Source organism: Hylobates moloch, unplaced genomic scaffold, assembly GCF_009828535.3.
Source record: "Hylobates moloch isolate HMO894 unplaced genomic scaffold, HMol_V3 SCAFFOLD_3, whole genome shotgun sequence".
NCBI classification, from domain to species: Eukaryota; Metazoa; Chordata; class Mammalia; order Primates; family Hylobatidae; genus Hylobates; species Hylobates moloch.
In genome coordinates this window covers 14,787,090-14,815,089 of record NW_026652278.1, presented here as the reverse complement: position 1 = coordinate 14,815,089, position 28,000 = coordinate 14,787,090, and the positions used below count along the sequence as shown (strand labels likewise).

The window sequence follows — 28,000 nt, the reverse complement described above, 5'->3', positions numbered from 1 at the left end:
AACTGCTCACATCTGTAGAGTGGTGCGAGTCACTGCCTCACTGGATTGCTCTCAAGATGTGCGTGAAGCACCTCCCATGCAGACAGGTATCCAGTGAAGAGCAGCTGTCACTGTGTCACATGTGCTCAGACGACATCTATTTCCTTTCCCCAGTGCTGTCTGAGCTGTCTTAGGGACAAGATTGTTCACCAAACACTATCTCAAAAGGCAAGGCCCTATTTTTGCTTCCTAACACCTTGTTACATACCACCATCCTGCTTAGCTTTGTTATGGGTCAATCTGGACATACCCAAGAAAAAAGTTTCCTTTTCAGACAGGGACTTTTTCTTTTGCCTATGCTAACGTAAGCTCTTTGTCTTCTTTAATCATAGCTCCCTGGCTATTCTAGTTAGGAGGGTGACTATTCTGTGTTGTTCATAGATTCTGGGAGAAATGATCTACCATGACTGTCAAAGCAAAGCACACTGGTTCATCCTGAAGAGCAGATGGAAAGACTGGTGTTGTGTAAAAACAAAGCTGATGTGGAGTCAGTGTGGTTTTTCCATCTCCCAAAGGCTCCCAATGGGCAGCTGTCATAGACCCACGTAGTGGACTCATGTAACCAAGAGTCATTAGCAGCCTTACACCGTCCTGAGACCCAGCTTTTCCCAGACAGCCCCACCTCCTTAACCCAGTGTGAGCTTGAGCCAGGTCCCAGCCCCAGGAGGGTAGATCTGTTTGGTCTAAGTCGACCATGGTGGTCCCATTCTCCTCCTCAGTTATCCCAATGCCCCTCAATGAAAACTGAAGGGAACTGGGCTGGTGTGGCTTCACGAAGTTTCACTGCTCTTAAAAGAGACATGCTGGGGAACAGAGGCCCTCTGCTTCAACTGGTTGTTGTCATTCTGACAACTGCAGCAGTCAAGTAAAGACCTTGAAGGAAGCAACACTGAGGGCAAAGTGAACATAATGAGGCTGGCAGAGCAGAAAGTAGGAAGAAATCCAGGTCCTGGACATCAATTAGCTGTTGCATTTATCAGCCCTGGAACTGCCCAACCTTGAGACTTGGGTGAAGTGATAAGTCTCCCTCATTGTTTAAGCCAGTGATCTCCGGAAGTGAACAAGGTGATCCACTGAGGTACAGGAAGAAAACATATGTTATGTTTTTAAGAGTAAAGAAGCCTTACCCATACGTAACAGACACACAGGCTGCATGGTAAGTGGTCAGGCAGCACATGCCAGTCAGTGAGGAATCCTTAAGGAGTGCTGAGAGCTCCATATTGCAGAGAGAGCAACAGCGGCACCACTCTCTTCCAGAATATTGTCGTCTGTGTGCCCCATAAGCCAACTGGACTTAAGATTTTTATTATCTTACACAACAGTTTGTAATGAGATGAGGAAATTAAACCCTCAAATTTACCGGTTATCTCATAGCAAAATTCTTAACTTAAATATAGTATTTTTTAATTGATAAAAAGGCTTGAATGTGCCGATCTTTCCTGTGGTGACAAGTGTCTGTAATCAATATGCAACCTAGAAAGTATTTTTTTAAATGGATAGATTTAACCTGACCCTTCAAGGTAAAGACAACATTTAATAATAACGATGACCAAGCAAGAATTCATGAAAACGTGTTGCCAAAAATTGTCACCTATAAAAACTCTTCAAAGTGTACACTTAAACTTGGGAAATGAAATTCAAAAATAAGTTGCAGCAGGTTTTGAACCCATCTGTTAGCAAAAATAAAAATGCAACACTCCTAATTATTCAGCAAAAACAAGTTACTGACATTGGAAAAGATGAAAATTTATTACAAAAATTTCAACAAACACTTTTGCAAAATTGGTGGATGGAACTCAAAAATGTTTTCAGTAAGCACAGCCATATTTGGATCCACAGATCTTAACTAATGAAGTGACTTATTCAGCTCCAATAGTCATTAAAACCAAGCATGAAAATAAACTTACCTTAAGACAAGAACATTGTTTTTATAAAGTGTTAAAACTAGGAGTTTCAAAAATGACAAGCATTTTTAATCACAACTCTCTCTAAAAGAAAATTTTTTTTAGAAAGAGCAAAGGTTTATTAACCACAAATACCACAAACAATATTTTAAAACATTTTTACTTCATCTTTTTGATTTTCTACTTTTGCTTTATATGTATTAGTAACATGTTCAAATTTAAACATTTTAAAATATATATGTCTGTATACACACACACACACACACGCTGGGGTGTGCACACTACAGCATTAAAGGCAGGTAAGTGAGTTTACATAGGGTTTTGTTTCATTGCTTGTATCCTTAGAAAAAACTTCTCCAATCCCAAGAAAAAATATTAGTTTCTAGTTTTTACAACAATTTTTTTTTAAATTCACAATCTGGAATTTCTCTTGGTGAATGGTATGATAGTAATCAGTTTAATGTTCTCTAATTATACCAGCACCTTTCATAAAATAATTGACCATGGACAGCATGATTCCAAAAAGCCGCCTTTAGTGTACTCTAAATTCTAAATTTGAGTTCTTTTCTATTTTCTAAATTACTTTCCATTGACTTGTCTGTTTACACTGGCATAACTTTTAATTTAATTGCACTTAGAAAGTGATACATTTTTTGGTACAGCAAGTTCCTTCCACTTTTTTCACTTTCAATGGGGATTTTCCTATTTTCATCTGTTTATACTTCCATGAGTTTTTTAGATTATATAAATAAATACTATTGGTTATCTGAATTGGCTCTACACTGAATATACATTAATTCAGAGAACTGGCATGTTTAGAATGGTCCAAACTTCATATTATGAAGTGCTTCCAAGCCCCCATTCTCCCCTCTGTTCTCATTCCCCTCCACCTCCCTCTCCTGAGGAATCTGTGTTCCTGAATGTTAATAACTGTCTTTCCTTTATAGCTTTACTACTTGTGTATGAGTCCCTAAACAATATACTTAGTTTTTCCTGATTTTGAACTTTACATAAAGGTACCCATGCTGGCTCTATTCTGACTTCTTTCACTCAATTTCTGAGATGCATCCATGTTGGAGCCCACAGTGGTATGATGCCTTGATCACTCTAGAGAATTCCACAGCATACACTTCATTTATTCACTGTACGCTAGATGGGCATTTGGCTCCCTCCTTCATTCCTTGTAATTAGTACACATAATGCTGTTATAAACATCCCTGTATATGTTTCTTGGTACACATGCACATGAGTTTTTCTAAGTATAAACAGTGGGCTATAAGAGGTGCCTATGTTCAATTTCATTAGATAATACTGTTCTCCAAATAGAAGTACAGATTTACACGCCAACAACAGGTGAAGGTTTGTTGTCATTATCTCTCAGATTGTTATTTTCAGACTTCTCATAATTTCTGCCAAGTTGTCAGCAAGGAAATGGTATCTAAGCTTTTAATATGCATTACCTGATGATTAATGAGGCTGAACATCTTTTTACATTTATGGGCCATTTCTGTTTCTTCTGTGAAATGCCTGCTAGTGTTTGGGGTCCGTCTCTCCTGAGTTGTTTTCATTGCTGATTGGCATTCAGATGCTCTTTAGCAGTTATGTATATATTATGAATATTTGTATCTCATTCCAGATTTGGCTTCTCTTTTCACTTTACAGCATGTTTAGTAATAAGTACTTATGATGGATGTAGCCAAATTACTTATCCATTAATTGATAGTTCGCATTTTCTATCTTGTTGATGAAATTCTTCCCTACTCCAAAGTCATTGTTTTAATCACTACCTTTGGCAGTAAGTGTTAGAATCTTGTAGTGCTAGTTCCCCTCACAATCCATTCAGAAAGGTCTTGGATATCCTTGGCCCTTTGCTCTTCCATTTATATCGAAGAATCAACTTGTCAGGTTCCACAGTGAAAATCACTGGGAATTTTTTTGGAATTGCAACTTGGAGAAAAAGTTGAGATTTAGATAATATTGAGTGTTATCCCTTATATTCTCTACATTTACTTAGGTCCATTAAGTTTTTATTTTTTTATCATTTTCTCATTTTAAAATTTATTCTTAGGTACTTTTTCTTGTTCCTATTATAAACAGCATTTCTTAATTACATTAAAAAACCAATCTTGTATTCCTGAGACCAATCCATTTTGGTCATCATTTGTTACATTTTGAATACACGGTTAGATTTGGTTTGCAAAAACTTATTTTCCTACTGAAGGGTACAATGTGTTTTATGTATGTGTGTATATATCTGTCAGATCAAATTGATTAGCTGTACTATTTAAATCTTCTATGTCCTTAATAATCTTCATAATTTAGTCTCTGCAAGATCTATTAATTACTGGGAGGGGTATGTTGAAAATGCCCATTATGTTGGTAGACTGATCTATTTCTCTTTGTAGTGTGTTCATTTTTCCTTTTTGTAGTTTTCTTTTAACTTTTTAAATTTTTTTCTAGACAGGGTCTAGCTCTGTTATCCTAGCTGAAATACAGTGGTATCATCATACCTCAATGCAGCCTTAAACTCCTGGGCTCAAGCAATCCTCCTGCCTCACACCTTAGCCTCCCAAGTAGCTAGGACTAAAAGCAAGTACCACTACGCCGAACTTTTTTTTTTTTTTTTTTGGGACAGAGTCTCATTCTGTTCCCAGGCTGGAGTCCAGTGGTGCGATCTTAGCCTACTGCAACCTCCACTTCCTGGGTTCAAGTGATTCTTGTGCCTCAGCCACCCGAGCAGCTGGGATTACAGGTGTATGCCACCACACCTAATTTTATGATGGATGTAGCCAAATTATCTATTAATTGATAGTTCGCATTTTCTATCTTGTTGATGAAATTCTTCCCTACTCCAAAGTCATTGTTTTAATCACTACCTTTAGCAGTGAGTGTTAGAATCTTGTAGTGCTAGTTCCCCTCACAATCCATTCAGAATTTTTGAATTTATTTCTATTTTTTATTTTTAGTAGAGACAGGGTTTCACCATGTTAGCCAGTCTGGTCTCGAGCTCCTGGCCTCAAGTGATTCACCTGCCTCAGCCTCCCAAAGTATTGAGATTACAGGTGAGAGCCACTGTGACAGGCCCAACTTATTTTTTTATTTTTATTTTTTTGCTTGAGATAGTTTCACTCTTGTCACCCAGGCTGGAGTGCAATGGCACGATCTCGGTTCACTGAAACCTCTGCCTCCTGGGTTCAGGCGATTTTCCTGCCTCAGCCTCCTGAGTAGCTGGGATTACAGGTGTGCACCCCCACGCCCAGCTAATTTTTGTATTTTCAGTAGAGACGGAGTTTCACCATGTTGGCCAGGCTGGTCTTGAACTCCTGACCTCAAATGATACGCCCACCTCAGCCTCCCAAAGTGCTGGGATTACAGGCATGAGCCACCATGCCTGGCCCGAATTTAAAAAAATTTTTGGAGAGATGGGGTCTGTGTTGCCCAGGCTGGTCTCGAATCCTGGCTTCAAGCAATCTTCCCACCTCAGCCTCTCAAAGTGTTGGGATTACAGGTGTAAGCCACTTTCTTTATATATTCTGAGGTATACTATTAGACATGTAGGTACATTATTAGAAAGTTTTGAATTGTTATGCCCTTCTGGCTTAATTCAGGGAGGGAGAGGGCTTAATAAAGGAAAACAGATTAAAAAAAAAAAACCTACTCAAGACTACAACTAGTTAAGCTAGTTGCTCTCAGATTCTATTAATATATGTGATACTCTATTATCATGCTTTTTGATATTCAAGGTATTTTAGAATTTTAGATAATGGAGAAACAGGCCAATTGAAGAAATAAAATTCACACACACATACACACAGAGCTGGTTCTAGTAGAAAAGGTTTGTACTTAGTAAAAACCTGCTAAAAGGGAGAGAGTTTAAATGGCAGCCTACTTAACTGTGGGGCAGGGGAGTGAAAATGGAAATTGTCAGAGTCACTGAATTCTGCCATATGTGATAACCAAAAAGTAGATAACATCACAATAGAGCTAAGGTCAAAAAAATGGGAAGGATGAGAACTGGCGTTCTGACGATACTGTAGGAAAGGACACCTCTACAGAGATAGTAAGAGAAACTAAAACCTTACAGTAAGGTTACAAATAACCTAGGGGATGACACTAATTTCACAGCAATAAAACACAAAGGGTTATAAAAAAGCATAGTACCAATAAATGCAAACAAAAAAACAACCTAAGTCCAAAAGTTGACTAAAGGTCCACAGAAGAAACTGTACAGTGTTTAAAAAACAAGAACTACAAATATACTGATATCCATATCCATACTATATATTAATATAGAATAGATATGACCATATGTATATTGTTACACACTGTTTTTTAGCACTGGTTACAGAGGTCAAGATCAACACTCACTCTGCAGGCTAAGTAACTGGTGTAACAGACGTGCTCAGTGTGGCTGTCACGTAGGAGGCAATATTAATATGCTATAAGCAAAATCAAATGTTCTATATTATAACAAAGTTCCAGTGAACCAGGTATTAAGGCCAAGGACATCTGTACAGGATTTATAACATAACAAGGCCAAGGACATCTGTACAAGATTTATTTCATTTACCACAATGTTTTAGAGTGATAGTATATGCCCTAATACAGAAGGAGTGATTCAGAACCCACCAAAAGATCAAGAGCCAAAGTCAGTGGCTTTGTATCCCAGGTCAACAGGAGTTTCATCCGCCATTTTGTTTTTCTTGGATTAAAGAGATGTACAGAATGCCCTGTGCCAAGCTCACTATGGCTTCTGACAAGCACCACTAGGAACAGGACTTCATTGCTTCATCCTTGCTCTGGCTGTGCTAGTGAGTGGCAAAAGCCTCTTGCCTGTGCTTGTCCTCCAAATTTCTCATAAGCATTCCTGTTACTAGCCATAGCTTCCCATGACTTCACATTTGAGTAAGTTATCCTGAAGTGCGTGGCTGTAATATTGACAAACAGAACTAATGAGAGTGAACTGCCATCTGTTTAACAAAACGCGCTCTTCTAAGAGAATACCCAGTCTTACTGCATTTAGTACGTAGTCACAACATTGAAATGACATGTGAGAATCAATACAAAATATTTATTTTTTTTCAAACCACAGAATTCTTAACCCCAGAGCCACACTATAAAGTTCTCAGAATTGTAAGCCATTAACATTTTTCTAAACAATGCAGTCCAGAGATGAAGATAATTTCCAACCAGCAGGGATGCAATATATAGTAGGTTCCCCTAAGAATGAAGCTCAAATTAGCATTTCCTTTAATTCTCCCACAGCCACTCCATCAACAGAAGCAGAAACAGTACACGTATTCATGCCACTCAGCTCTGAAAAGAGGTTCAAGGTGGGTCAAGGTGGGTCTTGGCCAGTGGAGGAAGGAAGGTGTCCGGGACTTTAATCAACAGAGGGGACAGAGTGGAATAATTTCCCTTGGAAAAGAACAGGGTTCCTTTCTTAAATTCTTGTGGCCAGAAACTGGGGTGAACTTCAATGGGGTAATGAAAGAAACAGGAGAGCCATTTCTCCAGGAACTCCTATGACCTCCATTTTAACTTCTGACAAAAGCTAACTTCATTTATGCAATCGTATTGAAAACGGTAATTACAAACAAAAAGGTCCTATAAACCTGTAATAGGTGTCAAAGGGATGCACATTCTGAACTTTAATTTTAAGGACCCTTTAAAAGGCCTAGACTTGGATTAAAGTAAATATAATATTCCAAGCTAAAAGAGGCACCATAAAAAATCAACTCAAAACATCCAAACAATGGCTAGATGACTAATGTAGGTTGTTTTGCTTTTTAGTTGCAAAGCTTTTCAGTATCTCAGATTAGTGTATGTTCATAAAACAATGCTCAGTTATTTTAATAGCTGCTTATGAAACAATAACATTTTAACTCAAGGGCAATGCTTCTTGCATAATAATCACAGAAATAATTAACTGCTATAAAACGGGGAAAAAGTAGAAGAAAATAAAGCCAGCCTTAATAATAAAAAGACAAAATCTGGAAGGGTTACTCTGCTTAAAGAGATTAACCAGGATTATTTAAATACTATAATACAAGTGCTCCTGCTCACTTCCAACTGCAGAAACCAATTTTGTTTGCTAGATCACCATTACCTTTGCTAGTATGCGTACAGACCACCACTCGGAAGTTATCCTTTTGTGCTGAAAAACGTTCAAATCCCTTGTTTGGTCAGTACAGAATATTGCGAGGTGATGCTCATGCAAACTCTTCCTGAGGAATTTATGTGTGCAAATCTGCAACCCGACAGCATGGCACGCAGCCAGGGAGTGGTAGCTGCAAAGGTGTGAGCACTGGAGATGGATGTGCAGTGTGCAGTGTTCACAGCCATGGACATCCATTCTTCTGCAATCTCATCTACCCACAAATTAGCTTTCACTCTAGACCCCAAAGGGAGGGTAATTGCTGCAAATTTGTTAAAGGGACAGAAGAAAAGTAACTTGTCTACAAAATAATGCACAATGCATGCATCTGGGTTTGTGTTTCTTCTCACTAACCTTGCCTAAGAACTATTAGGATAAAAGTCACAATACCAGGTTTTGCTTTCTGCCCCACAAAAAAAACAGTAGTTAATTCCTGTCAGGTTAGGGTACAGCTGTGACAACAAAAGGTCACAAAATGACAATGTTACTGAAGCTTAAGGCCAACCTTTAAAACATGTACCATCTCTCAAAACAATTATCTATTTACTTTTACATGTCATTTTTTCAAGATGACTGACCCGGCTTTCCTTTTAAGGAGCTAGTTTCAGGCTGCACATACATACTAGACAGTTTAAGCAAATCAGCCATTGACTAACCAGACAATCAGCCTGCATGTACAGTTTTCTATCTTCAATGATTTGGGCCTTTAGTGATGTGGTACAAAAGCCAGTATGTAATTGGGGTAGAAAAACCGTATACTGTACTGGCAAGAATACAAAAAAAAAAAAAAAAAGGCCAGGTGCGGTGGCTCACACCTGTAATCCCAGCACTCTGAGAGGCCGAGGCAGGTGGATCACTTGAGGTCAGGAGTTCGAGACCAGCCTGACCAACATGGTGAAAGCCCGTCTCTACTAAAAACAAAATACAAAAAGTAGCCAGGCGTAGTGGCACGCTCCCGTAATCCCAGCTACTCAGGAGGCCAAGGCAGCAGAATCACTTGAACCCAGGAGGCAGAGGTTGCAGTGAGCTGAGATCGCACCACTGCACTCCAGCCTGGGTGACAGAGTGAGACTCCATCTCAAAACCAAAATACAAGAAAACAGAAGAAAATATTTTCTGGCAAACAGTCGATATAAAATGAGGGGAAGAGGGAGGAAATCTTACTTCCTCTCATATTGCAAACTCAGAATTTTTAAGAATCCCAATAAGTAAGCAAAGTCTGTTTCAACTTAAACAGGTCCTTCATACTGTGATGTGCCTCAAGGGGCCAAGATGATTAACAGCCAGGACATGTAGACTGGGAGACTATGTATAACCTTTCTATAGTGCCTTCAAGTCAAGGTTTTGTTGTATTAAGCCCTGACCCATAGCCAGCTGCAGTCACTGTGCAAAAATTTACACAAACTAAATTTTGCAAACTTTACTTTGCCCACTTTTTATTAATACATACATAGTAAAAAGAATATATTTCTCCATGAACTTAATAATGCAAAAGTATCCAAAGATTTTAATGCCAATTCACATTATACTGTGATGCTTTTATAGGGAAAGTTCTTTTGTAAAAGAATGCTCTCTCCCAGAAAAAGCATTTGGGTATATTATTAGGATACTGAAGAATTTGTCCACATTTAAAGAAACATTCCAATTTTATTCCTTTCAGAAAAATTAATACCACTCAGACTTCAGTTCTAGGTGTGATTTGTAAGCCTGAAGCAAGCATTCCATTGAGAAAAGTAAAATGTGAATGTCATGATGAATGGAATTCTCCTTGATACTAGAATGTTACCAGTGTAGCAACTTAAACTATCCAGGTCATAGTGAGAGCCTATGTTCTTAAGTAATTCAGTGTTCATCGATGCAATCCAGGATGCTCACAGAGGGAACTGAGTCCAATTAAAGTCCACAAAATCCACCAACTCTGGTTAAGTACTTTAAAAAATAAATCTGACAACCTTTATCTTTACTTCTCTGTATAACAGTTTTACAAATCAAGGACTTCAATTATTGGGTGACTTACTTGCTCCCAATATCTCACTTCTAACTCTCCTACCCACACCACTCCCCCCAAAAAATAAACTGAATTGGCAGAGGCAGCTGTATGAAAAACCTGCAGAGCAGACATGCGACAGCATCCCTGGGATGTTTCTTTCCCCACCAAGTTCTCTGAAGAGGTAAATACTATTAGTCTGATGTCACCTAGTAGAGAAGCCTATGCTCAATTAAGATTCAAGCAAAATTGAGAAGAAAAGTATTTTTCTCTTGGGCTTTCAACAACAGCTAGAATAAGCTTCAGAGACTTTTATGAAGGACTAAAAAGCACTGTGGATGTGCAGAAACAGAAATAGCTTTGCCACAGCTGGAAGGGAGCCTTAAGACAGCAGTGCTACTTCTTCCCTATCACACTCAAATATAATGTTCAAATGACAGACTTTTTTTTTTTTTTAAGTAATTCTCTCATTCATTTAAAATGAAGTGATCAGGAACCCCACATCACTGAGTGTATTTGGACTTAATAACTGTATCTGCTTCCTAGAGCATCACAGGAAGTAGCTCTCAATAATAATACTAAGGGAAGCTTCAGTGCTAAAGTACCGCCCATCCCTAAACTAGAGTACTGCCAATACTATAGCAGCTGGTGACAGACATTGTGTTAAGTGGCACAGGGAATGGAAATGCTCTATGAGAGTTGGTCCCCAACATTAACATGAATATGCTCTGGTGAACCAGGGGAAAATCTGATTAATGTGCAACAGGTTTCTATTTTCCCACTTAATTAGCATCCTGCTACAGGGCCACACCTGCCATCTTGGTGGGTGAGTTTAGATACCATACACTTCTCCAGGAGGAGTTTGACAACATGGTCACACAGTTGCAAAGTGCACAAAGCTCAAGGCACGGAGTAGAAAAAAGTTGTGAACTGATGGGGGAAAGTTCTAGCAAAAGCAGAGTTAGCATTTTCCTTTAACAAGACTTTCTAATGCTAAACAAAGACCAACTCTTTTAAAAGGGGTTGTTTTGGTTGTGGGTGAAAAATACTGTATTGTAATGATCTGCTTGGTTTTAAAGCAAAAGAGATCCTGACATGTGAAACCAATACACCAAAATGCCAAGTCCACAAATGAACAAAACAAGTGCTTAAAAAAAAAAATTCTTCTGCTCTTATATTTTTGGAGGAAGCTGCTGATTTTGGCTGTCAGATTTCACTTAGAAATGGTCACTTTCTGAGATGCTTTTTCCTCACAGAATCTGTAGATAAACTAATTAAAAGATTGTCCCATTTCAAAATCACCCCCAAGTCTAGCAGCAACATTTTTTTTGTTTTTTGTATTTTTTTAGTTTTTGTTTTAAAATTACAAACCAAGTAAGAAGTCCAACATCCTCTTCCACGAACAGCTTTGTGACAGAGCTCCTGAGTGTGTGCAGCCCCCACTGTGCTCTGAATGCAGTCTCTGCAGCTCCAGTGTGTCCTCTTTTCAGGAAGGAAAGCACATTCAATACATTCACTATCTGTACCCCCTGGAACTTGCACATGCTGACGAGCTGTCTGAAAAAAACATCAGAACAGGAAAAAAGTATGAAGAGCAGACAGCATCTGATAATGGCAGGAATCTGTTTATTCAACACACATTTCTCACTCCTCTCCCAACTCCCCAAAAAAGGCTTAAAAAAATCCTCAAAACCATGTGGGGTGGAGGGAAGTAAAAGCGGACTGAGATCCTAAGGAACTGGAACTGGGCTATGATGTCATCCCAGTAGAAACTAAAGAACCTGGTGGCTTCTTTCCGACTCCCTGAGAACCGTCACTACCAGCTGGAGCTGCCACAGCATGCAAAGCATCCTGACCTTGATTACGAGCAGTGCCTTATGAGAACAACATGGGTATTATCAAATCCAGTGCACTGTTATCACAGTGCATTTAATATGGCTGCTTTACATCACAGAACCATCAAGATGGGAAGGAACATCATTACTTACTATAAGCCAACTCATCCCCAGCTCTCTTCCGGGACTGGTCACCTCTGGGGATAAGAAAAGAAGAGGCAGTCAACAAAACTGACTTCACATCAAAACAGGAGAAAAGGATCAACATATTTGATAGTAAAAGTATAGCAGACATTTCAGTTCTAACCAAACCTATTTAAAAATACATATTAAACATCTTAGAATCCTGATGTACCTCACTATGCTTTCTGCAGCTGGAAGAACATGAGCCTTTACCTGTATTAACCAGCTCATCCTCAAACACCTATGAAAGTTCTAATTCCACTTTAGAGTTAAGAAAATAGAGGTTCTGACTAGGCCCTAAGCTACCTACAAATCCTATTTTTGTGTCTCCAGCTTCTCAGACAATAACAGAAATGACTCAAATGCCTAGGTAATGAGTAATAATAATCACTACTAGCCTTTCTTCCTCAGCATTTATAAGTTGATTTCTTCCTGAAACACGATTTTTTATTCTTTAGGTTTCAGTAATGCCACAGCACACATTCCTGACCTTACTTCACCCTGTCTGTCATCCTTTTCAGGTCTCCTTTGCTGGCTCTGCCCAGCGCTCTGTCGCTGGTCATCTTTTCTCCTCCACGTGTAGTCTAGGATGGTGATCATACACTCTCTCCACAGGCCAGAGGCTCCCATATCTACATCTCCAATTCTGCCTTCCTCTCTACCCTTCAGATCTACAGGTCCAACTGTCTCATCATCATGTCCATTTGGATGATTTATATACACTGGCAAGTTTACCATGACCAGAATACAATGCTGACTCCAATCCATCCCCATTCCTTCTTCAATCTTCCAGCTTGATCACTCAACCCAAAATCCTTGGTCATCCTCTCTTTCCCTCACTCTGGGGCATTCTGTCCCAAAACCAATCACTCCTCATCAACTCCACTGCTACGATCCCAAGCTAAGCCACAGTCTTCTCTTCCCTACACAAGTACACGAGCCTTATTTATCAACCCAGACGAGAGCCAGAGTGATCTCACGTAGAAGACAGCTTAGTTCATGCCTCTCATGAAAGCCCTTTAGTGGTTTCCCACTACAGTTAAAAATTAATTCCAACTCATTCTCCAGCCTACTCTCCCACCTCACTTTCCTCCACTCTCCACCTCTGTTCACTATACGTCAGCCATCCTGGCTCACTGGCTGTCCCTTGCACGTCAGCACTTTACTACTTACTGTCCACTCATAGGACTTATTACTCAATATTATTTATTTTTTTTACATGTTTGTTATTTGCCTCCCAACATCAGAACATAAGTTCCATGAAAACAGGAACTTGGCCTGTGTTGTTCACCCCACTGCCTAGAAGAGTATAGACAATAAATATTTGTTGAATTGACAAAGTAGTAACTTATAAATAGTCTCATGGATAAATTATTAAAATGCTAACCAAGGTGATTTATTTCCTGCTTTTGAATAATTTTCCAGATAAAGTTTCCCATTTACTTTCTCTGGTTATGTTTAGGACCAGGGCAGAAAACTCTTGCTAAGCTGGGTAAGGAGCCTCAACTGACTGGCAGAAAGAGTACACACCATATGACCTCTGAAGGGTTTTTCTGTAGGCACCACATTCAGCACAAACTAGCTTCCACAGCCAAAAGAGCTCTAACAGGCCGGCCCTCAGGCCACTTTTTAAACACCTCTGTAGTTAACACTACACCTAGCCAAAGCCGAGTGAGTATCTTCCGTTGTTATTTACACTAGTATCATCACAGTTGCATTCACCAAATATTCTGAAACAAACAAGTTAATGATCAAAAAGGAAGACAGAATTTTATATCTGGAACCTCGACTTTTAGACACAACCTTCATTTCCATTCCTCAAAGGTTAAATAAAAACTGAACATGTAAATATAACAGGAGAAAAATACAGATGTGAAAACAACTGGAGGCAGGAAAAGGAGTATCAATGTGATTTATGCAAGAGGCTGCTGAAGAGATTAAGTCCGGAATGCTCTCTCAAAACCCTTACTGCAAAATAAAAAAGCCCAAATTTCGGCGTCACCTGCTCAGCTAAAAGACCTATGTTCTTACCTTGGTTACTTAGATCTAGTAGTTATCTTCTGTAGCGCTACCTTTGACAACAGATACCAAACTTCCACTCCTCACCAATCAATTCAATTATGTAGGTAAGAGATAAAAAGAAGCTGTTGCTTTTAGTTTATATGTTAATTCTAGCCTACCCTATATTTCCATGTACCTAACGATTAAAATTCACAAAAACTCCAGCTCAAATGAGAATCCACTAACTGCAAAAAAGGATTTATTTGACAACATTCACGTTGTTTTAAAACAATTCAAAGACTTACTCTGTGCCACCCACATTAAAGCTGTGTGTTGCCTACTCAAGATCACTACATCACTTAAGTTCGTCTTACATGAAAAAGTGCCCATAACAATGAACAGGAATCACGTGGTTGGTTAGGCATAAACTATAAAATGACTGCTCAGATAAGAAGAGGCAGAAACAGAATTCTTAAGACAGGCTGTACTATATTCTCCTTTTCTGGGGGTATCAGTGGACACCACTTCTTCCAAAATATTATTCCTAATTAAGGCATTATGTTGGACAGGACAGAATGTGGAAGGTCCATGCACAAGAGCAGAGGCAGGCTCTCCATCAGAGCTGCCAAAGGTGGCATGTGCACGTCCTTCCTGGCCAGTATGAGTAAGCTCAGAATTAGATATAAGAACGTCCACTTTGGCGGGTTTACTCTGTGCAAAGCACCTGTCAGAATAATTTTATGAGGCAAAGTTTAATCTTCATAGTACATGTATAATAAAGTTTAATTACAAAAATGGTCCAATTAAGTTTGTAAAAACATTTTATCATCCCTTGGAATACTGCCTAGTATTTAAATCCAGCCAGAAGTTTTATAAAATAATTCCACTGAGAAAAATTCCTATTTATACCAAAAATCCAAGATATTTCCCTGAATATAACCAAACTGGCCAGTGGCTGAATAGTGCCATGTTAGTCCTTCATGTGCAGAGGCAATGCAACCTGAGGTTATTTACAGAGGCAGTTACTCATCTCATCCCAAGCAAATCTGACATAAGAGCTACTATAAACCAAGCAGTCCTGCACCCTGTTCTCTTACTCCAGTACCAAAATTAGGATTAGAAAAATGGGCACGTTTAAGCAATTCCACGCATTGCTCTGGAAGGCAAACTCAATATGCTCAAAATTCACAAGAGCTATATTCCTATACTGCTTCACAAAAAAGTTTTCAGAAGGCTGTCCTGTCTTCTTTTTAAAGGTATAAACTCATCCTAAATTAAGAGCAAATGTTTAAATAAAACATGAATGTATGAAAGTATAAAGACTTCAGAATTACGGTAAGCCTAGAAAAAAACCTAAACATCATACTCAGATTATTTTGCATTTATTTAAGAATATTGGGCCGGGTGCAGTGGCTCACACCTGTAATCCCAGCACTTTGGGAGGCCAAGTGTATCACTTGAGGTCAGGAGTTTGAGACCAGCCTGGCCATTATGGTGAAACCCCATCTATCTCTACTAAAAACAGAAAAATTAGCTGGGTGTGGTGGCGCATACCTGTAATCCCAGCTACTCAGGAGGCTGAGGCAGGAGAATCACTTGAACCCCGGAAGCAGAGGTTGCAGTAGGCCGAGATCACACCATTGCTTTCCAGCCTGGGCAACAGAGTGAGACTATACCTCAAAACAAACTAAAAAAAAAATTGGCTGGGCACGGTGGCTCATGCCTGTAATCCCAGTGCTTTCGGAGGCTGAGGCGAGAGGAACCCTTGAGCCGAGGAGTTTGAGATCAGCCTGGGCAACACAGGAAGATCCCGTCTCTACAAAAAATTACAACAGTTAGCCAAGGGGGGAGGTGTGCCTGTAGGCCTAGCTACTCAAAAAATTTTAAGGAAATATATAGCTATAATTCAAAATACGTATATGGCCAAAAAAACTCCTGAAAATCAGATACTTCTGCATGACTTCTGCATAGCAAAACAACAAAAAAACCACCATAAGCAAAAGCAAATTGAGAAAAATACATCATATCTTGGATAAAGAATCAATGTCTTCACTATAGAGATTTCCTAGAAATCAAGAAGACTAAGAAAGAGAAAAGCAAAGGACTTTAGACAGGTAGTTTTCAGAAAAAGAAATGCAAACATATGAAAATATGCTCAACCTTACTCATATAAGAGAAATGCAAATTAAACCAATTCTGAGTAATTATTTTTCACCTACTAGGTTGGCAAATATACAAACGTGTAACAACATACTGTACATGGAAGGCCATAAAGAACAGGAACTTTCCACCTTTGCTGGTGGATATGCAAAATGACATAAATACCCTGTGGAGGGCAATTTGGTGATATTAATCAAAATTACAACTGCATTTATTCTTAACCCAGCCATCCCACTTCTGAGAATTCACCCTCCAAATAATACCTGTAACAAGTACAAAATAATGCATATACAAGGTGATTCGCTGTAGCACTGTCCATTATAACGAAAGACTAGAAATAACTCACGTGGCCATCTACTGGGGACTGGTTAAGTTTTAGTCTATACACATGATGAAATGTATAAGAAACACAAATATGGACATATATTGTGTTTGCTTGTATTTATATTAAAAAATGAAGGAATCACAAAAATGGTTACTTGATGGGGTGGGATACACAGGGAGACAGGTGGGAGCAAAACTTCTCAATGTATACTTTTTAAAAATGGCCTCATTCTGTGTATGAAAATAATACCACTCTCTTTCTGCTGGAACTTATTACAATTAATGTGAGGAAATACCTGATCCCTTGACACCAAAGAGAAAAACTATTTATATTCCAGCATTTCCCACTGGCCCTTCCTTCCCCTAGCCATAGAAAGCCCCAGGTCTCCCAGGCCCAGCTTCACTGATCCCTTCCAGCGTTAAGCTGTCAGTGATAGGGTAAATGACCAGTGGATTACTCACTGCCCCCACTACCACACCAGTACAGATGTCACCAGGACAGAAAAAGGAAATACCAGTCCAGGAACCAACAAATTAACCTGCTTTTGTCCCTAATCTGAGACTTCATAACAGTGACCTTAGTAAAGGCTTGTTTTTATGAAATTCAGTTTGGTCTCAGACCTTTCGAAAAAATGCCCAGCCCCAGCTCTAGCAAGATAAGTGAGTCAACACTCAACCTACTATTTGTAGACATGACTATGCCTAAGATACCTCAAGCGTGTTCCTTTCCACAACTTTCTTCCTGTCAGGAAACCAAATGAGAGAAGATACATAGAAGTGCTAAGAGTAAGGATTATAAAAATGCAAGATATTACTGTGCCCTTAAATGATTTGCTGATAAAGGCTATTTTCTCATGGGGAATCACAAAACTTTTATAAAAATGTATTTTAGTTGAAAAATGCACTCTGCAAGATTTTTTGGGATATGACCATGATAATTAAGTGCAAAAACTTTAGAAACATTATCAAAACCAAGACAGGTAAATAAAGAGATGCCCTACTTAAGAAGAAACCACTACAATTTAGGGCAAAAGGGGAACTATGAAATACAGAATTTAAAGCCTCTATGCTAGGTTAGTCATAAAAGTACATTATAACAGATCATAAAAGTTCTATAACGTTTTTCCATATGCACAGGACTAATACAAGAAAATCAAAGTTAAAAGAGCTCTTGGAGCTTGCCCACCTAACTGCTCACCCAGTGAGAAATCCCTTCTTCAAAATGTATGAGCCGGGCATGGTGGCTCATGCCTATAATCCCAGCGCTTTGGGAGGCCAAGGCGGGCGGATCACTTGAGGTCGGGAGTTCGAAACCAGCCTGGCCAACATGGTGAAACCCATCTCTACTAAAAATACAAAACAATTAGCCAGGCATGGTGGTGGCGCACGCCTGTAATCCCAGCTACTGGGGAGGCTAAGGCAGGAGAACTGCTTGAACCCAGGAGGTGGAGGTTGTGGTAAGCCGAGATTGTGCCACTGCATTCCAGCCTGGACAATGGAGCAAGACTCCATCTCAAAAACAAAACGTATGTAATGAAGAGCAGCTTCCACAAAATCAAAACCTAGATTCACCATTTCTACAGACAAGGAGCTAATGTCTTCTTGCAGCAGCAAGACTCTTGGCCAGTTACCTCCCATTCTCAGAACCTTACCATTTCTCCCATGTCAAGCCAAACTGGCCTAGGGAAATGGACATATTTGACCACTAAAGGAAAAAAAAACAACTTGCCTTGTAAAACCATTCTGTATAAGTTCTCTTTGAAATTTCTGATCTTGAGCAGCATATTCAGAAAGTTCAGATTCCACCGCCGGAGGGAGAATGTTTGGAATAAATTTAGAAAATAGAGTTGGAGCCATCTGAACCCACTCTGTGAGGAAAGGAAACAATTCATTAAGGAAATCATATAAACACATCAAATTAAATGGAAAACGGAAAGTTTTCTTTTAAAATATATAGTAAGCCAAATTTAAAGCAGGGGAAAAAATTAGTGCAATCCCATTCTGGTAAAGAACATACAAAGTTAAATTTCCCTTCTAAAAAGAATTTTACAGGCCGGGCGCGGTGGCTCACGCCTGTAATCCCAGCACTTCGGGAGGCCGAGGTGGGTGGATCACGAGGTCAGGAGATCAAGACCATCCCTGGCCAACATGGTGAAACCCCATCTCTACTAAAAATACAAAAAATTAGCCAGACATGGTGGTGGGCACCTGTAGTCCCAGCTACTCAGGAGGCTGAGGGAGGAGAATGGCGTGAACCCGGGAGGCGGAGCTTGCAGTGAGCCGAGATGCACCACTGCACTCCACCCTGGGTGACAGAGTGAGACTCCATCTCAAAAAAAAAAAAAAAAAAAAAAAAAAAGAATTTTATAGTATGAAGAAAGCCATTTTTATATTTTACTGATTTAACAGAATTTAGTGAAAATCCCCAGGGAATTTTTGAACAAATCTTATAGAAAATTATAAGTATGGAGGAAAACATGAATGTGATTACCAAACAATTCTGAGTGGGAGGGGACTTGGTGGAAATATCAGCCTTATTAGCCATTAATTAAAACAATATATAGCCCAAGAATAGAACAGTACAAATAATAAGTAGACATATTTTAAAAAAGGCAGCACAAAAGGTAGGAAGGACTGAACATTTAGTAACTGGGCTGGAGGTAACTGGTTAGTACTTTGAAAATATTTTTTTGAGCCATGTTAAATTACAGCAAATATAAACAACAGTAAAAAAAAAGAAAAAATTAAGTGGTTATCAAATCATTTTTTAAAAGCTCAGGAGACTACAGAAAATAAGGCGAAGAAGTCAGGAAAACACTTGCACCAGATATGACAAAGAGGAAATGGTATCTTTATTATAACGAATATGTACAGATCAGTAAGACCAGATAAATGAGTGAAAGAACCTATAAGAATAATAGAAACAGAATAGCCCTGTTAATATTAAAAAAAATTCAAGCTAAAATAAATATACTCTCTCCCTTTTATTCAGTGAACATTAAAGAGAATTAACACCCACCTGTATCAAGGGCATGGGGAAACCAGTATTTCCCCTCCTTGGTGGTGGTCCTCAATTAACACTTATTCATTTTGAATTGTTTTAATCTAGCCCTTTCACATTTTTCCTCTTGGAAAACATTTTGGCTATACATGTCAAAAACTATAAAAATATTAATGCTCTTGAATCACTTTAAAAACAATAATCTGAGTAAATGATTAGAAATCAGAAAAAGCCACGCTTGATGCTATGGAACATTTGGTCTGTGGTTAAGTAAAAAAGTAGAAGTTAATAAAACGTCTAACAGGAGAATAGCTAATTAAAGTTGGCAAATAAGCACTGCAAATGATACAAGGACCAATCCATTCAGTCACCCCTTAGGAGAAACTTGTGGCAAAATGTTTCCCTCCTTCCATTCCAGTCCAGCTCAAATACGGCTTCACTAAGAGTCTCAATACAGTGCTACAGAGAACCACTAATCAGTCAGAGCTGGCAAAGTCAAACCTATCAGCCACAAAATGAAGAAACAAAGTGTGTGTATGAAATGAAAACGGGCAGAATAGGATTGCTGGAACTATTTCTAAAGAATGGATGCCAAAAATGGTAAGTCATCAGAATCTCCAAGGATTACAGCCCAGGAATCTAGAGTTTAAAAAGCCTTCTTAAGTGACTCAGATGCAGTCATACAAAGACCAGCACTTGCAAACTACTGCAGTGGAACAAACTTTTCCTTTCAAAATTCAACTTTTAAAATATTCTAATCTTAATCTGTCAGGCGAATAAAATGGCTTTAATAAAGCAGGAACATAATGGGTACTGGCAAAACACGTAAATGTCAAAATATGTTTTCAAGTATCTCAGAAAATGCGCAGGGCAGCAAAAGGTTAGTATGTGATAAAATTCACCTTTTCAAAAGGACAATTCTCAAATATAGAATTCTCCTTACAAGTAGTATAAATCCTATTACAAGAGCTTGAACCTGGATAAAATAGCATTTAGATAAACATGTACTCACAATACTTTTCTACCTTTAGTGATAAACTTTATTTTGCAATTTTGTTACATATGATAAAAGCCAGTGCTTATAAAGCTGCCTACTTGGGAGGCAGAATTTGTCATACTGCACTTAGATGCTTTCAAAAGAAAAAAAAATCATTCATAACCTGGTACACACACACACTATTTCAGGAGCCATCTTCATCACACTGCTGTAAAATTCTGAGAAACTAGATACAGAAAAGTATCAGTTTTTTGGACATATGCAATAAAATCTCTTTACTACTTTATACAAGTAATTTCTGTTAAAAATCATAGAAAGTAAAGCTCAAAACCTAGATCCAAATTTAATAAATTTGAATACTCTAGATGTCATTAATCATTTAAAGTAGCCTAAGTGTTTGTTTTGTTTGTTTTTTTGACGGAGTCTCACTCTATCGCCCAGGCTGGAGTGCAGTGGTACCATCAGCTCGGGGAGTAGCTGGGACTACAGGCACCCACCACCATGCCAGGCTAATTTTTTTGTATTTTTAGTAGAGACAGGGTTTCACCGTGTTAGCCAGGATGGTCTGGATCTCCTGACCTCGTGATCTGCCCGCCTCGGCCTCCTGAAGTGCTGGGGATTACAGGTGTGAGCCACCACGCCCGGCCTAAGAAGGTATTTCTAAAATCAGTCTACCAGTACCAGTTTTCACTTGGTTTCCATTTTAGCTTGCTAAATTCTGACAGGTCGTTTAAATTAATTAAGCAAACAAGCCATCAATTAATTAAAATAACCATTAAACTCAAATGGATAGTAATAACAGCAGTGAATGTTTGCATGCTTATTATGTTATCAGGTACTGTGCGTTAAGCTCTTTATATCATGTTTTATTTTGTTTAATCCTCAAACAACAAAAGAATTTCACAAAAAGGTAATTACTGTCTAAAAAGCATCCCTTGTGTTTACAGATTGTAGAACAACGTTCTATCCTGATAACTTTTGTAATCTCTCTCCCATGGACATTTGTAAGTTGCTAGACAACTCTATGACAAGTTTGAGGTTCTGGCTTATAGAAAGATATATATACAAAAGCTCCTTGGGATTCCTTTAAATTTATAATGTTTTACTCTAAGACACATTAAGATAATTTAAAAACCATGCTTTTGACTACAGTGATCTTTGGTAGTTGCTTTGGTTCTTGTGATTGTCTCTCTCCCCAGAACATCCTTATAAAATGACTGTAACTCTACCAACACTTCTAGATTCTTTGCAAGTTACTTAACAGGCCTAAGAAGATGGGGTTGTGAATGTGGATGTCTGTGAGTATGTGCAGCGTGAGGTAGGAAGTAAAGGAGAAATTAAGACCAAACATGAGATTCAATTTTATCCAAAGTGTATCCTACAATTTATTTCTTGTATTTCCCTCACAGGTTCTGCAAAAACCAAACTAGTTGGTTTCCACTAGCAGAAAACATTCCAACTGAGCTCTGAGTTTACATTTCACAATGATGAATATCTACTCAATTTTTTTGCTCCAGCAAATTCAAGTAACATTAAGCTTCACAAAACACATACAGAACCACTGCCCTCTTGGAAAAGGCTGTAACAAACAGTTCCAATCCCAACAGAAATGAGAAATGTTTACCTGGTCTGAGGGTATACAGGCCTTTCACAATATTTGCCATAGTTGAAGGTGTGACCTGAAATGGTGTTGACTGGGCTTCTAAAAGTAAAGCTGAAATAAGAAAACAGGTTAAAAAGAATGTAACACGTATTGACTGTCAAGATTTCTCTATTACTGTTTCTCCCAGACTCCCGAAACATAAACAATTGTAAGAAAGGAACAGTCCAATAAACCAATCAAACGTTTATATACCAAGGATTTTATTTTTTTAATCCACTGCAGTAGCTAAAATACGTGAAGGTCTGCTGGCCACTAATGGAAATGAATCAATTCATGGAGGTTCTGAAAAGTAAGTAAAGCTTTCTGAAAGCACTAGTATAATGTATCATGAATGACACACTATAAGTGAGTTGAAAGTGCTTCCATTACATTTGGAGAATAAAGTATCATACGATAATCTCCCTCAATCATTTCTCCTTCCCCCAAAACACCATTAGTAATTATTTGGTAACTGTGATCAGAGACAGAAATTCATTTCCCCAAATGCTATAGCTACATCTACTATTTTCTTACAAGAGCTAAGGGCAAGGGATGATAATGGCTCTTCTTTCTCATTTTCATGTCTTTGGTGACCCTGACTCTGAACATGACAACAGAGACAGTTTTCTTTTAGGTTATCTACTGCCACACAAACATTTTTAAAAAGTTTTTAACAAGTAAGAATAATTCCTCTACATTAGCTCACTAACAAATACAAGTGAATTCCATTGATAAGTGAACACAACAGATACTACTGACCTAAAATGATTCATTTTTAATTTATTTCAAAGACCTGCATTTGCTAATAACAACAAAAAACTTAGTAGGATTTTACCCTAAGCCAGGCTTGTAACATCACACACAAACTGATTTTGTTCTGTTCATGCCTTTCTAAAAAGAGAAATGCCATCTTACTAGGCCAATAAGGATTTTATAGTATCAAACATACAATTTGAGTTATGTTTGAATATATATGATGGCCATCAGAGATGCACTGTTCAAGTCTATCCTTCCAATTTTATCATCAGTAGATAGTTACAATTTTGAATGGCATAGACCACCAGGGGTGTCCTATCTTTGGCTCCCCTGGCCCACACTAGAAAAAGAACTGTCTTGGGCCACACATAAAATACACTAACGACAGCTGATGAGCTTAAAAAAAAAATTGCAAAAAAACTTGTTTTAAGAAAATTTACAGGCTGGGCACGGTGGCTCACGCCTGTAATCCCAACACTTTGGGAGGCTGAGGCAGGTGGAACACAGGTCAGGAGTTCAAGACCAGCCTGGCCAACTTGGTGAAACCCCCGTCTCTACTAAAAATACAAAAAAATTGGCTGGGCGTGGCAGCAGGCGCCTGTAATCCCAGCTACTCAGGAGGCTGAGGCAGAGAATTGCCTGAACTGGGGATGCGGAGGCCGCAGTGAGCCGAGATCCCGCTACCGCACTCCAGCCTGGGTAACACAGCAAGACACCGTCTAAAAAAAAAAAAAGTTTACGAATTTGTGTTGGGCAGCATTCAAAGCCATACTGGGCCGCGTGCGGCCCACAGGCCATGGGTTGGACAAGCTTGGCATAGACAAATACTAAGCATTTCAGAAAATCATGTTGCTTTAAAATGCAGTGTTTAAAAATTTAAATTCTAAGTGTTGGGTTTTCAAAGTTCTCTCTCTCTCTATTAATCTATCTTCCTAACCTTTTCACCATTTTGGCCTCCAGTTAGCCTTGCTCCCACTAACTCTTCATATTCAACCACATATTCATTATGTGGTCAAGTATATAAATTTGCAAACAACTCCTACCATAACTGAAATCACCTATGTAAAATTTGACAGCTATAAAATGATAAATACAAAGATATATACATAAAATGTACATGAATAATTTGAAATAAATTTAAAATGATTTTAGGAAGACTGTTTAAAACTTAAAAGATTTTCTAGTTAATCTCCCCTTTTAAGGAAAAAGAAATGGGAGTTTGGGGGTGGTAACTTAGAGGAAAGAGTACTGAGCATTTAGCAAGTGCTAGGTACTTTACATATATTTAATTCTCACAAGCTTTATCATCTACCTTTTTATTTTTAACAAGTAAGGAAACTGAGGCCAAAATAAAAACCCATCACTGAATAATTCATCTGAAGTCACAGAGCTAGCTAGAGGTGGAAGAAGTTCGAGAACTTGTGTTTCACTCTAAATTCTGTACTCCACCATATCAACACCGAAATGCTTGCTCATACACAACAATCATCCCACAGATATCAATAAGCCATATAGTTTAAACACTAGATAACCTGTCTAGACTTTAGGATAAGAAGTTAAGTGTCTTGCTGAAAGTCACACACCTTTTGATACCTGAATTGGGACCAGAACCAAGCTCCTCTGCTCTTTCAAGTATTCCTCAGTGCTACACACTTGTTCAGGAGACTCTCTCCTTTATTAATTTGAAAAGCAATTCGTAAAACCGAAAATACTCTTGGCCTCAAAAAATTTCAAACTACAATGGTTTGAACTAAAAGGCAGAACTGCCTAAGAAAATTAAAACGTAACTATTTAGAACACTGTGCAAACTGAACTATAAATCTGCTGCTGCAAAAGTCAACATACTATATTTTCCCAGGAAATTTTCTACCATTAATTAACCCCATGCTACACATTTATTGTTACATTTGCTCAGAATCACCAACATACGACGTAAATACCTTGATTAACAATAGATCCTAGTAGTTTACTTTCAGCCAAAAATAGAAGCCACTTTATCTTATAAGCAAATATGTATAAAAATGATTATACCATGGAGCCGATAGAAAACTAGTTTTATTCCCAGTAAGAAGTCATTGTCTTCATTCATGAAACATACTAATAATGAATAATATGGGGCAATCAAGAACTGATTCTTTATTAACAGTGTTCATTTTACATTTTTGTGTTGTTTTTAAGACATGGCTCCCAAATTCTTCTGACAAGCTTTTTTTTTTTTTTTTTTGAGACGGAGTCTCACTCTGTTGCCAGGCTGGAGTACAGTGGCAATCTTGGCTCACTGCAACCTCTGACTCCTGGATTCAAGCGATTCTCCTGCCTCAGCCTCCCAAGTAGCTAGGATTACAGGCACGTGCCACCACACCTGGCTAATTTTTGTATTTTTAGTAGAGACAGGGTTTCACCATGTTGACCAGGCTGGTCTCGATCTCCTGACCTCAAGTGACCTGCCTGCCTCAGCCTCCCAAAGTGCTGGGATTACAGGTGTGAGCCACCGCGCCCAGCCGACATGCCTTTTATCAAGAGGTGGGATACATTCCTCTCTCCTGGAATTTTGGCTCTGTGACAATTCGCCCAGCAGAATACAGCAAAAGTGGCACTGTGCCAGTTTGAGTCGAGGACCTAAGATACCAGCAGTTTCCATTTCCTGTATCTTGAGATACTCACTCATGAAGAAAACACATAGGAACCAAAATCTAGCACCAACTTACCAGCCATGTGAATGAGTCACACTGAAAGCCCCAGCCCCCAGCTGAGCAGAGCAGAGATAAGCTACCCCACCCCAAGCCCTCCCAAACTGCAGAGCAAAATAAAAGACTGTTGTTTTAAGCCACTGTATTTTTTGATGATTTGTTATACACCAATAATAAATGGAACACTAGCTTTCCAGATCTATCTGAAGCCACGGGAAGGAAATTACTGATCAGATTGTAGAAAGTTACAGAAATTGAATGTAGTTACTTGTTTTGCTGCTGTAAAGGGGTAATATAAAAATGTGTAAGTAGAAACAACATTAATAGCTGTGCTATTCTGGTTTAAACTTTAACCTCTCTTTGTCTCCGTTTCTCCATCTATAAAATGGAGGTAATGACTATACCTATCTTATAGGGTTAGGAGAATTAAATATTTGTAAAATATACAAGCAGCGCGTGTGTGTTTAAAAACCTTCTGATGATCACCCACATAATACAGTTAAACATTGTCCCTTGTTGTTCTGAAGCTCAAATCGATGAGGCCAGTCATCACTTCTCTAAGTACAATGCCTAATAACTGCTCAATAAGTATCTGATAAACTCAGTTTTTTCCAATTTACCAAAGCTTAAGGACCTTTTCTGTTTACTTGGAAATAAAAAGGTATATCCACCTTTAAGTTTAATTTTTATTGAAAACCAGACAATATGATTATGATTATGTTTTCTCTCACCATATCTGGACTACTATATTCTCTCTTGAATATTCTCTTTGCATACGTCCAGTAAAACTAGCTTCCAAATTACTGGCAAATATAAAAATATGTTTACAAACTAGACAGGCTTTTTCTACCAAATGGTAGCATTTCTCTACAGAATTTTAACAGAATTTTAACAAGATTTCAAAATGCTCTATCTTGTCATGAAAGCAAAAAGACAACGTCAGTATCAGGAAATACTTAAGTGGTTATAATACCTGGAATACCTCATGAGACAATTTTTTTTTTTTTTTTTTTTTTTTTGAGACAGAGTCTTGCTCTGTCGCCCAGGCTGGAGTGCAGTGACGTGATCTCGGCTCACTGCAAGCTCCACATCCCAGGTTCACGCCATTCTCCTGCCTCAGCCTCCCAAGTATCTGGGACTACAGGTGCCCGCCACCACGCCTGGCTAATTTTTTTTTTTTTTTTTTGTATTTTCAGTAGAGACGGGGTTTCACCGTGTTAGCCAGGATGGTCTTGATCTCCTGACCTCGTGATCCTCCGGCCTCAGCCTCCCAAAGTGCTGGGATTACAGGCGTGAGCCACTGCACCCAGCCAAGACAATGTTTAAAGATGTTTATAAACATCTCCCAGCCTTACAAAAAAAAAAATGGGAACACAATAATGAAATGTATATTATCTTCAACTATACTATTTGAAAAAAAACCCTGCCTTTCTAAACTAGCCCCATGCTTGATAATTCCTTCACTTAATTTAACATCAAAAATGAAAAAAAAAAGTTTATGGTCAAGCTTAGAATAATTCTTTTGTAAATTCTGGTAAAAGTTCATTGTGGTGGACACTAATTATGGCTCAAAGGAAAGCAAAAATACATACTGCCAACCGAAATATGTGCCACATTCGAAAAAATGACTTGATGTGTCACATAAGATATGAGCTTTAAAAGGATGCTGAGGATGCTGAGACATTAGGTTACAGGGACTTCCTAACTCCATCTGGAGAAGTATATTCTTTCAGGAAAGGTAGGATGAGATGCTACCTACTGCGAGGGGGAAGAGGACTCAAGAATGGGAAGAGGAGAGGCCAGTCGCAGTGGCTCACGCCTGTAATCCCAGCACTTTGGGAGGCCGAGGAGGGTGGATCACAAGGTCAAAAGATCGAGACCATCCTGGCCAACATGGTGAAACCCCGTCTCTACTAAAAATACAAAAAATTAACTGGGCATGGTGGTGGGCGCCTGTAGTCCCAGCTACTCGGGAGACTGAGGCAGGAGAATGGCGTGAACCTGGGAGGCGGAGCTTGCAGTGAGCCGAGATCACACCACTGCACTCCAGTCTGGGCGACAGAGCAAGACTTCATCTCAAAAAAAAAAAAAAAAGAATGGGAAGAGGGGAAATGAACTGAGCTTAATGTTCTTAATAATCTACACAGGCACATGAAATATTTTACAAATCCTAATTCACAGGAGAGAAAACTCAGGGCCACAAGAGGCAAAGAAGTTTGCCTAAAATAATAGAGAATAAATGACAGAACCAGACTAGAGAAGAGTTTCTGCACTAGAGTAAAAATCAGAGGATTCTGTACTACCATTTCAAAGAAATAACACTG

General features: G+C 38.7%; 1 protein-coding gene across 2 annotated transcripts in view; it reads right to left on the bottom strand.

Annotated features, from left to right (window-relative positions):
• Positions 1-3,428: 3,428 nt before the first annotated feature.
• CACUL1 (CDK2 associated cullin domain 1) overlaps positions 3,429-28,000 on the bottom strand; it is a 78,882-nt gene continuing 54,310 nt past the window's right edge. Inside the window, exons 6-9 of one of the 2 annotated variants that reach the window (XM_032176629.2) lie at positions 22,213-22,302; positions 18,320-18,458; positions 12,076-12,119; positions 3,429-11,644 (exon numbers count right to left, since the gene is read on the bottom strand). In XM_032176629.2, the coding sequence (XP_032032520.1) occupies positions 11,604-11,644; positions 12,076-12,119; positions 18,320-18,458; positions 22,213-22,302 (314 nt within the window). In that variant the 3' untranslated portion in view covers positions 3,429-11,603. Of the gene's footprint in view, positions 11,645-11,693; positions 11,962-12,075; positions 12,120-18,319; positions 18,459-22,212; positions 22,303-28,000 lie in introns of those variants that run through there. The other variant, XM_058435968.1, reaches the window with a different exon arrangement.